The sequence below is a fragment of the Mobula hypostoma genome, chromosome 4 (assembly GCF_963921235.1).
Source record: "Mobula hypostoma chromosome 4, sMobHyp1.1, whole genome shotgun sequence".
NCBI lineage: Eukaryota > Metazoa > Chordata > Chondrichthyes > Myliobatiformes > Myliobatidae > Mobula > Mobula hypostoma.
The window spans coordinates 159,044,523-159,060,101 of NC_086100.1; the positions used below are offsets into that span (position 1 = coordinate 159,044,523).

At 40.1% G+C, this 15,579-nt stretch overlaps 1 protein-coding gene across 4 annotated transcripts in view; it reads right to left on the minus strand.

The window, feature by feature from the left end:
- The window catches only part of gstcd (glutathione S-transferase, C-terminal domain containing), a 222,097-nt gene that overhangs the window by 190,326 nt on the left and 16,192 nt on the right, over window positions 1-15,579 (minus strand). For 3 of the 4 annotated variants that reach the window (XM_063046823.1, XM_063046824.1, XM_063046822.1), the window contains exon 4: window positions 6,213-6,467. The exons of the other annotated variant lie outside the window; for it this stretch is intronic. In XM_063046823.1, the coding sequence (XP_062902893.1) occupies window positions 6,213-6,467 (255 nt within the window). The remainder of the gene's footprint in view (window positions 1-6,212; window positions 6,468-15,579) is intronic. 4 annotated transcript variants of the gene reach the window in all.

A 15,579-nucleotide genomic window follows, 5' to 3' on the forward strand; every position in this document is an offset into this window, starting at 1 on the left:
ACTAGTCACTGGCAGCCAACCAGAAAAGGATCCTTTTATTCCCACTCACTGCCTCCTACCAAACAGCAAATGGTCTAACCATGCTAGTAACTTCCCAATAATAAACCATATAACAATATAACAATTACAGCACGGAAACAGGCCATCTCGGCCCTTCTAGTCCATGCCGAACGCTTACTCTCACCTAGTCCCATCTACCTGCACTCAGCACATAACCCTCCATTCCTTTCCTGTCCATATACCTATCCAATTTTTTTCTTAAATGACAAAATCGAACCTGCCTCTACCACTTCTACTGGAAGCTCATTCCACACAGCTACCACTGTCTGAGTAAAGAAGTTCTCCCTCGTGTTACTCCTAAACTTTTGACCCTTAACCCTCAACTCATGTCCTCTTGTTTGAGTCTCCCCTATTCTCAATGGAAAAAGCCCATCCATGTCAACTCTATCTATCCCCCTCATAATTTTAAATACTTCTATCAAGTTCCCCCTCAACCTTCTACGCTCCAAAGAATAAAGACCTAACTTGTTCAACCTTTCTCTGTAACTTTGGTGCTAAAACCCAGGTAACATTCTGGTGAATCTCCTCTGTACTCTCTCTATTTTGTTGACATCTTTCCTATAATTCGGTGACCAGAACTGTACACAATACTCCAAATTTGGCCTCATCAATGCCTTGTACAAATTTAACATTACATCCCAACTCCTATACTCAATGTTCTGATTTATAAAGGCCAGCATACTGAAAGCTTTCTTTACCACCCTATCCACATGAGATTCCATCTTCAGGGAACTATGCACCTTTATTCCTAGATCCCTCTGTTCTACTGCATTCCTCAATGCCCTACCATTTACCATGTATGTCCTATTTTGATTAGTCCTACCAAAACGTAGCACCTCACACTTATCAGCATTAAACTCCATCTGCCATCTTTCAGCCCACTCTTCTAACTGGCCTAAATCTCTCTGCAAGTTTTGAAAACCTACTTCATTATCCACAACTCCACCTATCTTAGTATCGTCTGCATACTTACTAATCCAATTTACCACCCCATCATCCAGATCATTAATGTATATGACAAACAACTTTGGACCCAGTACACTGAAGCACACCACTAGTCACCGGCCTCCAACCTGACAAACAGTTAACCACCACTACTCTCTGGCACCTCCCATCCAGCCACTGTTGAATCCATTTTACTACTTCAATATTAATACCTAACGATTGAACCTTCCTAACTAACCTTCCATGTGGAACTTTGTCAAAGGCCTTACTGAAGTCCATATAGACAACATCCACCGCTTTACTCTTGTCAATTTTCATAGTAACCTCTTCAAAAAATTCGATAAGATTTGTCAAACCATGACCTTCCACGTACAAATCCATGTTGACTGTTCCTAATCAGACCCTAATACCATGGGTTCTTAACTTGTCAAGCAGCATCATATGTGGCACCTTGTTAAAGACCTTCTGAAAGCCAAAATATACAATATCCACTGCATCCCCTTTATGTATCTTACTTGTAATCTCCTCAAAGAATTCCAACAGGTTCATCAGGCAAGATTTTCCGTTAAGGAAACCATGTTGACTTTGTCCTATCTTGTCCTGTATCATCAAGTACTCCATAACTTCATTCTTAACAATTGACCCCAACATCTTCCCAACCACTGAGGCCAGGCTAACTGGTCTATAATTTCCTTTCTGCTGCCTTCCTCCTTTCTTAAAGAGTGGAGTGACATTTGCAATGTTCCAGTCCTCTGGCACCATGCCAGAGTCAACGATTTTTGAAAGTTCATTACTAATGCCTGCACAATCTCTATTGCTATCTCTTTCAGAACCCTAGGGTGCAGTTCATCTGACCCGAGAGACTTACGTACCCATAGGTCTTTCAACTTTTTGAGCACCTTCTCCCTTGTAATAGTAACTGCACTCACTTCTCTTCCCTCATGCCCTTCAACATCTGGCACACTGCTAGTGTCTTCCAGAGTGAAGACTGATGCAAAATACTCATTTCGTTCATCTGCCATCTCCTTGTCCTCTGTTATTGTTTCTCCAGCCTCTTTTTCTAGCAGTCCTATATCCATTCTCATATCTCTTTTATTATTTACATACCTGAAAAAGCTTTTACTATCCACTTTGATACTGCTTGCTAGCTTGCTTTCATATTTCATCTTTTCCCTCCTAATGACTCTTTTACTTACCATCTGTAAGTTTTTAAAAGCTTCCCAATCCTCTATCTTCCCACTAATTTTTGCTTTGTTGTATCCTCCGTTTTGCTTTTACATTTGCTTTGACTTCCCTTGTCAGCCATGTTGTATTATTTTACCACTTGAGTATTTCTTTGTTTCTGGAATATATCTATCCTGCACCTTCCTCATTTTTCTCAGAAACTCATGCCATTGCTGCTCTACTGTCATCCCTGCCATCATCTCCTTCCAATTTACTTTGACCAACTCCTCTCTCATACCACTGTAATACCACTGTTAAGGTTCCGTAATGGCAGATGGAGCTGAACGCAGACAAGTGTGAGGTGTTACACTTTTAGAGGACAACGAGAGTAAGACTTACATAGTGAATGGTAGGGCACTGAGGAGTGTGGTAGAACAAAGAATTGTAGGGATAAGTGCCAGGAGAGAGATTAGTGGGGAGGGATGAATGGACAAGGGAATTACAGAGGGAGCGATTCCTGTGGAAAACAGTGGGGGGGGGGAGAGGAAAAGATATGATCAGTGCTAGGATCCCTTTGGAGATGGCGGAAGTTGCAGAGAATGATGTGTTGGATGTGGAAGCTCATGGAGTGGTAGATAAGGACAAGATGAACTCTATCACTGTTAAGGCAGCAGGAAGATGGGGTGAGCATGGATGTTTGGGAAATAGAAGAGATGTGGGTGAGAGCAACATCAATGGATTCACCTTCTTTCACCCAGTCACCAGTAAAGGATTTTTGAGCTGGTACAATAAACAGCTGGTCTTAACAGTGAGGAAGTAGGCTCCTCTACACTCTAGCATTTTTTAAAATTAGAATACAAACTAAAGTAACCTGTGAATGGGGTAAAACTGGAGACGCTTGATTTTAATGGCAGCTGTCAAAGTAACCAGTTGGTCTTACAGATTAACACAATGCCTGTACCATGTACCAGAACTTTCATTCGCAGCTTCTAAATTTAAAGATTGGATAAACTGTGATAATTTTCTTTTGAACACAAATGGTAACGGGGATTTAACTTAGGTATGTAAAATTATAAGAGCCCTGCATAGAAGAGGAAGGATCTTTTTCCCTAAGCATTGGAGTTAAAAACAGGGTGCAGAGAACAAAGTTGGTGGAAGGATTGAGAGGGGAGTTCCGGAAAAATAAATCATCCAAAGGATAATAGGGGTTCAGAACATACTACCTGAAAGTTAATAGAGAGGAACACATCTAACATTTCAAAAATTCTTGGATGTGTACTTCTGGAGTTAAGACCTCAAATATAATATATATAGTGCTGAGGAATGGGATAAGACTGAGTATATGACTGGGCAGGCATGATGGGTCAAATAGCCTCCCACTGGAATCATAAATTTTCTATGATTTCTGAACAGTATATCACAGTGGGAAACAGGAACAACACTTGGAAGATGTAATCATGAGCAGGATTTTGCACAAATATTGCAGCACATAACATATTGCCCCATCAGGAAAGGTGTTTTGAAAATAAAATCATATTAAAATAAGGAGAATTGATAACTTGAAATGGGTGGAATAACATTTGCAAGAAAAATTCTCAAATGACAGTATTAATTTTTTGATAGTCAATCCTGAATTTCATCTTATTGGGCAACCCTGCTCAAAGTTTGACAGCATTTAAATTGGAAAGAAGCAAATGACAGCCAAAAGATTCTGAGAAGCATAACGTATTAGATCAATTGCAAAACAAAAGCAACGAAGCTAACATAATACTTTCTGTTTGCCACTGACAATAAAGAACTCTCTCTCTCACTCTTTCACCACTGTTGTTCAGGTTTACTTTCTTGCTCTTTCTCAGCTACAGACAGCAACACTTCACCAGCAAATCTGTTGGAGTTGTCTACTGCATCCGGTACTCCCAATATGGCCTCCTCTACATTGGTAAGACCCGACACAGTTTGGGGACCGCTTTGTTGAGCACTTTCACTCCATCCACAAAAATCAGGATCTCTCAGTGGCCACCATTTTAATTGCGATCCTCATTCCATTCCAACATGTCAGTCATGGGCTCCTCTACTGCCACAAAGAGGGCACTCTTAAGTTAGAGGAGCAACAGTTCATATTCTATCGAGATAGCCTCCAACCAGATGGCATGAGCATCAATTTCTCCAATTTTCAGTAAGTTTTCCCTTCCCCTTCCCTCTTCTTCAATTCCCTATCTGGCCCCCCACTGAACTCTTCTCTTCTCCTAACTTGCCTGTCATCTCCCCAGTGCCCCACCTCCTTCCCTTCCTCCCTTGGTTCACTCTCCTCTCCAATCAGATTCCTTCATTGCTTGCCCTTTACTTTTTCCACCTATCACATCCCAGCCTCATACTTCATTCTCACCACCCTCCCAACAAATCATTCTGGATTTATCTATCACCTTCTAGCTTATACAAATTTCCCCTTCCCCACCTTCTTATTCTGCTTTCTTCCACATTCTTTTCCAGTCCTGATGAAGGGACAAAATTTCGACTGTCTATTCATTTCCATAGATGCTGCTTGACCTGCTGAATTCCTCCAGTATTCTGTGTGTGTTACCCAACATATTCTCCCATTTTGCTCACAACTTCTTTACCAGGAACTACAAGTTATGAGTTCCTATTCTCCCAGGTTATAGACTTGCAAATATTTTGAAGAAACTAAATACCAATTAACAAATGAAGTATGCATATGTCTACAGACTACAAACTATGTAGTCCTTGTGCTTAGTCCTTGGCCCTTACCTATTAAATGTTTACAATCTGGTTCTGAACAACAAGTACAATGAGTTTCTACATTTCTCCTGATGAAAGAATTAAATTATAAGTGAATGGAGTATGTTAACTTTAGGACCAACATATTACTGCAACAATTTGTCTTAAGATTCAACACATCAGCTGCGCCAGAAAGCTCAACTCCAAAGATAGTGCTGCAGTATCAGATTATTGATTCAACAGGAAACTCTTAATGAGTTTTCTACAGTTGAATATTAACAAAATCAGTACATGTATTCTCAGCCTTCACAAATCTGCACACAGCAGTTGCTCATCATTTCTACCAGCTGCCTTTCATTTCGAATCCAACAACATACAACAACTGAATCCCAAATCTGAATTCCTTCACAACTGCACTTGTCTGTCTCAGGAAAGATGCCCACTTACACATCTATCACTCTTCCATAGGCACTGAAATATTACTTCACACCTCTATCATCTTGATGAATGAATAACCTTTATCAACTTTCTAACCTTCAAATGATAGCTTCTCAGAATTCATCTGATCCAGTGACTTATCCACTTTCACAAAAAAAATTATAACCTTCATTTAATAACACTTTAATTTGCCTAATGGAGATATGGTGTTGCATAATAATATCTGGAATATGATTTTAAGATCTGTAGATTAAACTGTTTGAGGGCATCTCAGAAATATTAAATGGATGTTAGCCAAGGATCAAGTCTATATGCATACAAAATATAAATCTGTTATCCAAATTATTGTTAATCTCAAAATTCTAATCCTCATTTTGAAATCTCCCACACTTCTATGTAGATGTAATGCTGTCCTTTTGAATATTGAAGCCTAGATCTTACTTGAGATTATTGTCAATACTTCAAGCCCTCAAGTTTCATCATAACAGCTACATGTTTCTACAATGGTGCCTACTCTCCAGAATTATATCCACACCTTCCATAACCTATTTCTATATGCAGTAGTGCTCTGCAACTTGAAAACATTAAATTCTTATCATGCACTTAAATTTACAGCTGATGTACATCTTTCGTGTTTTACATCTCAAATCCTTCCAGTATTCCCTTTGGAATCTGTATCAATGTCAGCCAATATCACTGGCAACTATCCGGGGTTCAGTTGTTCAACTGATCATTACAAAATTATTTTAAATTATTTTAAATGCAGAACAGGTTTACAGAGTAATAAATATTCTTAAGCTTTTGTTTATGCCTACAATGTAAAATATGGCAGCTAGGACATCCCAAAAACCATAAAAATATTGAGTTACTTCAAGCTTGTTCATGGTGGGTCTTGGGCCACCTCGGAAATGGGGGTCTGTGGTTTCAGTATTCTTGTCCTTACGATCACTGGAGCTTGGAGTCAGCATGCTGGAAGAAGGCGAAGTTGCAGGAAGGTTGAGAAAACGAATTCCACAACTGACAGCAGCTTTCTTCACTCCAGGTACTTCCTGTACATGTCGGTACCAACGGGAGAGCAAAGGCAAAGCTTTCAGCATCTGTTCTTGACAGTCCCCAAGAGAATCCTGATCAAGAAAAATTCAGAAGAAGGTAATGTGACTTTGTACATAAAGCCAGGATGTCTTCTCACGTAGCAGTATGACATTGTAAGGGACTCTCACAGACATAGATATTGATAGTGCTAAACTGGAGACGTGCTCTCCTCAAGAACTGTGCTGTGAACAACCCTTTCACAATCACAGAAACATTCAGTTCCTAGTTCTAATACCGCTGGATTTACACGGTAAGGTATGCATTTGCTAAAGTGTGTGAAACCCAAAACCAAGAAAAAAGGCCCTGTATTACTTGACCCTGAAACTTCACCACAGAGCCTGATTTTAACTCACTCCCTCTTTGATCAAAAGTGAAATGCTTGTTAAACACAAAGTAGGAACAAAATCTGCCCACAGACGCAACATGGACTAAGCAGAGATCATACAAAACATTCATCAAGAAACACACACAAACTGCCGGAGGAAGTTATGAGGTCAACTAGTGTATAATAAACAGTTGATGTTTCAGACCAAGACACTTCCTCAGGACTTGTCCTGAAGCTCAGTATCACGATAAATGCTCAACTGTCAATAACAAACTGATACACATTTCATATCCTGGTCTGAGCAATTATGAGATTTGAGTGTAAAATATAACCATGCCAAAACTTTTTATACTGCTTTCAGATTCACATTGTCAAAATAAACCGTGTTCAATAACTGCATATGTCACTGATAGTTCTGCATCTAGTATTAAATCCACAAACCCACAGTGGAACAGGCTTCAACCAATCTCAAAGGTGCAAACTCAGCACATGGTTTGGAACCAGGGAAGTTCCACAGTCTATGTTCCAAGCCTTCCTGGTAGTGCTCCCCAACTCTTCCACCACCACATTGGCAACTGCATTGGTGCTGCTTCATGCACCCATGCTGAGCTCAACAATTTCATCAACTATGCCCCTAACTTCCACTCTGCCTTGAATTCACTCGGTCCATTTCTGACACCTCCCTCCTGCTTCTCTATCTGTCTCCATCTCTGGAGACATACTGTCGACCAACATCTTTTATAAACCTACCGATTCCCACGGTTATCTTGACTATAACTGTTCCCACCACCTCCTGTAAAAATAATATTTTCAGTTTTCTTCGTCTCTGCCACATCTGTTCCCAGATTACGGCTTTCCTTTCTAGGACATCAGAGATGTCTGTCTTCTTCAAAGACTGGGGTTTCCCTTCCTCCACCATTGATGTCGCTCCCACCCACATCTCCTCCAGTTCCCAAACATCCATGCTCACCCCATCTTCCTGCCGCCTTAACAGTGATAGAGTTCATCTTGTCCTTATCCACCACCCCATGAGCTTCCACATCCAACACATAATTTTCTTCAACTTCCGCCATCTCCAAAGGGATCCTAGCACTGATCATATCTTTTCCTTCCCCCCTCTCACTGTTTTCCACAGGGATCACTCCTTCTGTAATTCCCTTTTCCATTCATCCCTCCCCACTAATCTCCCTCCTGGCACTTATTCCTGCAACCAGCCAAAGTGCTACACCTGCCCAATCACATCCTCGCTCACTTTATTCCAGATGAGGCAACTCTTCACCTAAAATCTGCTGGAGTCATCTTTTGTGTCCAGTGCTCCCAATGCAATCACCTATACATTGGTGAGACCTATCGGGGAACCACTTGGTCGAACACCTTCGCTCCAAAAGCAGAACTTCCCAGTGGCCAAACATTTTAATTCCAGTGCCCATTCCCATTCCAACATATGGGTCTATGGCCTCCTCTTGTGCCAAGATGAGTCCATCCTCAGGGTGAAGGAGCAGCACCTTATATTCTGTCTGGGTAGCCTCCAACCTGAAGGCATGAATATCAATTTCTCCTTCCAATAATCTAAAATTCCTTCTCCCTTCCCTCTTCTCTATTCCCCACTCTGGTCTCTTACCTCTTCTCATGTGCCTATCACCTCCCCCCAGATTCCCTCCTTCCTCCCTTTCTCCTATGGTCCAATCTCCTCTCATATCAGATTCCTTCCTTTCCAACCCCTTACCTTTCCTACCCACTTGGCTTCACCTATTACATTCCAGTTATCCTCCTTCCCTTCCTCACACCTTTTTATTCTGACATCTTCCCCCTTCCTTTCCTGTCCTGAAGAAGGGTCTTGGCACAAAATGTCGACTGCTTATTCATTTGCATAGATGCTGCCTGACCTACTGAGTTCTTCCAGCATTTTGTAGTTTTACAGCAGTTAAAAAAAAAGGCTTTCATTTTGTGCCTTCCACATCCTCAGCTATTCCCAAGGGAGTAGCTCTGCTAACTGGCTATCTGCTTCAAGCCTAAAATTCTGGAACCAAAGCATATTATCAAATTGCCAGCGACATAGCAACATTACAACAGTGATTTCATTTTAAAAGTATGCATTAGGGTATAAATTGTTTTGGTATATTTTGAGGTTATGACAAGTGCAGTCCAAATGCAAGATCTTTTGCTTCCTCACACAACACATGGCAATGAAATGCCATCACTGAGTTAAGCAAAACTGCAGGAAAATTTACACTCAGCAGAGTTCCACAAATAACTTCAAACGATTGCAGTATATAATCTGTTCTTGAATGTGCTGGTTGTGAAACTAATGTTAACTGAGACATCAGCTAAACATTCAGAAGTACCATATTGTGTATGATCTGCTCATTATAAAATACTGTACTCCTAATATTTATCCACCAGGTACTCATAACTAAACAGTGAACAGAGGTCTCAGGAAGGACACCCATTCATTAAAAATTTTGAAAATACAATTTAAAGTTATAAAATAAGTTCATTTTTACATTATTAGCAGAAAAGGTCATGGCAAATTTGTTCATTAATGCAACTGAGTCTTTGTCACTAGTTGCATGGTGACTATAAGAAAACTCACCATCAATCTTCTGTGTCTTATGACATAAGTGTTAATGGAACAAATTTAAGACAGCAGAAAGATGCAATGTTGGCAGCAGATTAAAATCTTCAGGCATCATATATTCAGCTTCTAAAGCACAGAAAATCTGGCAAGTATGAAAGGTATCTAATAGAGATAGATCCAATCCACAGCAGGTGTAGTACAACAGGCCCCTAATCAGAGTAAATTTCCCTGGATGGATCATCAATTAGTCTACACATTCTTTTTTATTTTCAAGTACTTGTTTCTATGACAGCTGCAGCTTCTCCCCAATTCTTCTCCCTACAACCAGGGACCATATCTATATCTTTTCTACCCCACATTCACTGTTTCACCAAAACTTTTCAAGGAAGTGATAACCTTTTCATTTTGTTCCAAATTGCTTTCGCTTAAAAGGTTTACCTTTCCCTTTACATTATCTTACTGCACTGTTATCTGTAAAAAAAGATATCCGCAGGATGCTTAAGAGTCTCATGCATTCCATTATCAAATACTTAGCTAGTCTGGATTCCATAAAAGCTGTAAAAAGGCTAAAAGATGGTGGGGGGGTGTTGTTGGGAGCAATGCCATCGCTGTGCTCCAATGAGCTGACTTTACATGATAATATGGAGAATTAATTTATTTTGTTGAGCTCCTAATAAGTTATATGCTTCAGATTATCAAGAAGTCAGATGTTACTTACCCACAACAATATGCTGCTAAACTGCAAATTGTTAAAAAATAGACTTGGCATACAAGATAGATTTAAAGGAACCTTCTGCAAAGAGCTTCAAAGGAAGAGATTCATAAATATACTTTTGGCGAGACTCCCCTTGAAGCACCTATTTGGAATGTGCTCTGTGCAGGGGCTCACATTACAAGAAACATTCTAAACACCACCACCCTCCCCGCCCCCCCCTTTATCCTAACAGATTTTACTATTGCCTTTTTTTGGATTCTGTACAAGTTCAGAATGCATTCTCTCGGCAAAAGCAAGGCAATCCCACTGGACATGCAATGTTTACTAATTTCCAAACTTGAACATTCAACTCTCCTCAGCAAAAATGCATTGGTCTCTGCGCAGCAATCCAACCAGTCCAAATGCCCTATCCTCTCATTCTCAGTATTATGGATGAAGAGATCATGTGTAACACATGCACATTTGCTGATGATACACAACTTGGTGGCAGTTTCAGCTCTGAGGAAGATATAGAGAGTCTTCGGGAAGAACTCAGATTATGAATGGGTGAAGATACAGCAAATGAAAAATAATCTGGAAAAATGTAAAGTCATCCACATTGGTAAAACGAATTCCTTTATAAGTGGTGAGAGATTGAAAGGTGTGCAGAAAGACATAGGCATCCTCACAAAGGCTGATATGCAAAAGGTAAGTAGATAGGTAGGTAGGTAGGTAAGTAGGTAAAAGGTTTAGAGCAGAAAAATACATGTACAGTACCACCATAGACAACTTGCTTCAATTACATGTGGTCTTAGTTGGATTACTGTGTATGCATTTAGTCTCTCCAACTATGGAAGGATATACTAAAGAGAGTGCAATGTGTCTCCTGTCAGGGTGAGTTTGGCACTCAAGGAGAGGTTAAGAATACAGAATATAGAATGTAGATCAGAACAGCACAGTACAGGCTCTTTGGCCAACAATATTGCCTTGACCTTTTAACCTGCTCCAACATCAACCCTTTCCAAACATATAATCATCCGTTTTCCTTTCATCTATGTGCTTATCTAAGAGTCTCTTAAATGTCCCTAATATATTCTGCCTCTACAACCACCCCAGCAGTTCATTCCATGCACCACCACACTGTGTAAAAAAACCTACCTCTGACATCTCTCCTAAAACTTTCCTCCATTCACTTTAAAATTATGCCCTCTTGTATTAGCCGTTTCCACCCTGGTAAAAAGTCACTAGCTGTCCGCTCTATTAATTGCCTCTATGACGCCAATTCTCATCCTCCTTTGCTCCAAAGAGAAAAGCCTTAACTCACCCATCCTTTCCTCATAAGACATGCTCTCTAATCCAGGCTATACACCGGTAAATCTCCTCAGCACCCTCTCTACGGCTTCCACATCTTTCCTGTAATGAGGTGACCAGAACTAAACACAATACTCCAGGTGTGGTTTAACCAGAGTTTTATAGTGCTGCAAGATTATCCCGCAGCTCTTGAACTCAATCCTCCGGCTAATGAAAGCCGACATAGCATACGCCTTCTTAACCAACCTACCAACTTACGTTGCAACTTTGAGGACTCTATGCACGTGGGCCTCAAGATCCCCTTATTCTTCCACACTACTAAGAAACTTGCCATTAATCTTGCAGTCTGTCTTCAAGATCAATCTTCCAAAGTGTATCAGTTCACACTTTTCTCATTGAACACCATTTGCCACCTCTCAGCCCAGCTCTGCATCCTACAACATCCTATTGTAACCGATGACAACCTTCTTCACTGTCCACAGCACCAGCAACTTTCATGTCATCTGCAAACTTACTAACCCACACTTTCTTTTCCTCATCCAAGTCATTAATAAGAATCACAAAGGCCAAGGGTCCCAGATCAAATCCCTGCAGAACACCAAGGGTCACAAACATCCAAGCAGAATACATTCCATCTACCAACCTCTGCCTTCTGTAAACAAGCTAATTCTGAACAAGCCAGGATTCCCTGGCTTTCATGACTCCTGACCTTTGTGAAAGATCTTACCATGGGGAACCTTGTTGAACACCTTACTAAACTACATTTACACCACACCCACTGCTGTACCTTCATCAATTTACTTTGTCGCTTCCTAGAAGAAATTAATCAGATCCATGAAGCATGATCTCCCCCTCACAAACCTATGCTGACTACGCCTAACCAGACTGTTCTTCTCTAAATACTTGTAAATCCTGTCTCCAAGAATCCTTTCCAATAGTTTGCTCACCACTGACACAAGACTCACTAGTCTATAACTCCCAGGATTATTCCAATTACCTTTCTAGAATAAAAGAATAACACTTCCGATGCTCCAATCTTCTGATACTACTCCTGTGACAACTAAGGATCCTTCTGCAGACTCCATGGTTCCTCAACACTACCTGCCCCTCCACCTAGCTTCGTATCATCTGAAAATTTGTCCACAAAGTCATCAATTCCATCATCCAAATCTTTGACATATAACATGAAAAGAAGCAATCCCAAAACCGGCCCCTATGGAACACCACTAGTCACAAGCAGACAACCAGAAAAGTCCCCCTTTACTCACACCCTTTGCCTCCTGCCAGTCAGCCAATCTTCTATCTATGCTAGCATCCATTCTGTGATACCATGGGCTCTTATCTTCTTAAGCAGCCTCATGTGTATCATCTTGTCAAACGCCATCTGAAGGTCCAAGTAATCAATATCCACTGACTCTCCTTGGTCTGTCCTGTCTGGTATTTCCTCAAAGGATTCCAACAGATCTGGCACTTTGTTCCCTCTCCAAGAAGGTACCAGGAGCCGAGCAGCTCGAGGTCAAGAAGCTCAGAGATGGGGCGTGAGCCCATGATTAACTCCATTTCTTGACGATCTTGCCAATTAAAGCGTTAAGGAAGATTGAAAACATTGAGATGAGTGCAGAAAGTGAGCAAGCGCTCAAAGCCATCTACCAGCCTCTCACTCACTGCTGCCAAAGGAGGATGTCTGCATGCAGCACTCTCTCTCCCTCCTGCCCACTTCTCCTAAAGGAATGTCCCTACTTTTGAATTCTCTCTCTCTCTCTCCCCCCCACCTCTCCCTCTCCCCTCTCCCTCTCCCCTCAATGCTGTCAACAGATGGTACTGAAGTTCTGGGTCAACAGTTTGTGGATTGGACTGCAGTTCAATTGCACACTTTCGATTTTGTGTTTTCTATGTTTGCGCTCACTCTTTCTTGTCCCTGTTTTGCGCATGGGGTGGGTGCTGTTTGTGCTATTTGTTTTTTTTTGCATGGGGGGGTGGTTTGATGTTTTTCTTTGAACAGGATCTTTGTTTTCGTGGCTGCCTGGAGAAGATGAATCTCAGAGTTGTATACTGCACACATACTTTGATAACAAATGCACTTTGAACTTTGGTTGTAATCTGCTCTGAGAACAGAACATTCTTGATTGATGTCAGCATGTTTTCTGTGGTTCTAAACTTGCTCCCACATCTAAAATTAAATGAGATTGACAAATATGATTATTATCAGAGTCATGGATTACAACTCTGACATTTAAGGGAATCAATCTTCTCAAAAAGGTCAGCATGATGAGGAGAGGAAATCTTTTCTAGAAGGTCAAAATACTATAAGAAGTGAATTAACTCCCAATTCACCAAACAACAAAAACATACAACAAAAACTTTTATTAATTTCTGCCTCTAAACTTTAAATGCGGGTTAAAAATAACAGAAAGTTGAGAAAGTATTACAAGTTCCCACACAGTGTTCTGACAGTCTGAGATCATTGTTTAACCAAAACTTGCTCAACATCCTCACAGCATTTGAAAAATGTTTTCTCTACTCTTCATCTATGGAGAGCAATTTTCCTGTGGGGGGGAAGTGTGCAAAAAGGGGAGTGTGAATTCATAATTCTATCTATTTGTTTTTAATGTCAGTGTTGAGTATGGAAAGACAAGATATATAACCTGAGAAAACAATATTTGAAGTACATTTAAATTTCAGTCAAAAGGGTTCTGTTAGACTTGTGATTCTCTATCATCTTATCTGACAGCTCCATGACAAATGTTACAGAAGTCCCACAAGTTAAAGCAAGCTGTTCCTGTACTGCTTTTCGTGCATTTTCCATGGTTGGAGGAAAGTAAATTTCATGGATGAGCCTTAATTTCAATGAATGATCAGTTGTAAACAAACATTCTGAAGGGCTATTAACACTGTTCTTCGATCAATTTTACAACAAGTTTGAAAAATGCTCAACAGAAGATCAAAGTAAGATATCCCAGGTTTGAATTTCAAGCTGAGCAATATCAGAAGGAATGGAGGTAGGACCAATGTGTTCTAAACAGCCAGTCCCCAATTTCCAAACCCTGACTGGGGAAGATAGGATTGAGCTCAACTGTGAAACTCACTTCCCAATTTTTCTCCCAGTAAGCAATTTACAGAATTCTGGATTTACTGCAGCTCGGTTGGTAACACTTTTCTCTCTTTAGTCAGATGGTGCCAGGTTTAAGTACAACTGCAAAAACAAACATTGAAGATGTAACCTTTCAACTGAGATTTAAACCAAGGGACTGTTTGCCTTCATAAACAGTCATAAAAAGTCCCACTTCTTCTTCATTGGGAGGAGAGGGAAGTTACCCCAACTATCCATCAATTAGCATTTCTGTAACAGATGATCCAACAATCATTATTTACTTCTCTGCCCACCTTGCTATTCCATACCTCCTACTGTCTATATTATGAAAATAATAAATTGGTTTTTGGAATGTTCCAAGCTCATACAAGATGCAAGGCATCATATTTGCCTTCTTGGTAGTTTGTCTCCAATCTTAAAAGTTAGATAATTCAGGTGGCATTTATTCAGATAAGAAAACTAACAATTATGTAACTCCCTTCCCTTTAAACTCTGGCAGATGGTGCAGTAATAGGTGATATTCCCTGTTAGTTTTTATCCCAAAGTTAATGGCTTTACCATCTCTCATATGATATGATCTAACAAGAAGCCCAGATAGCAATAGCACCATTGAAATTTAGTAGAAACCTTTGCCATGCTCTAAAAATCTTTCAACATCGAATCAGTGAATATGATGAGCGGTGATGGGTCCAGATTCAGATTAGTACAATTGGAATGGGAAGTTTAAGGGTCTAAATTGAATACTACCAGCTCTATAAAAACAAAATAATGCAACAGCAAAACCATTAATATGAAAGTCTTAAAAAGACTGCAGATGCTAATAATATGAAATTAAAAAAGAAAATGCTAGAAACACTCAACAGGTCAGGCAGCATCTGTGGGAGAGAAATGGATTTATCATTTCAGGTACAAATCTCCTAATCAGCATCATTCCAACAAAGGGACTTAGACCCTAAATGTTAATTCTGCTTCTCTTTCTGCATCTGCTGCCTGAATTTCTATTTTAATTCTATAAATCCAAAAAAAAAACTGATTTTAACACTTTAATATTAAACTTCAAGCTTTTCCTTTAAGTGTTGTGAAGCATTTTTCATAAAAAATATCTGCTTTACATAACAAATTATAGCTTGATCAGACACACAAGA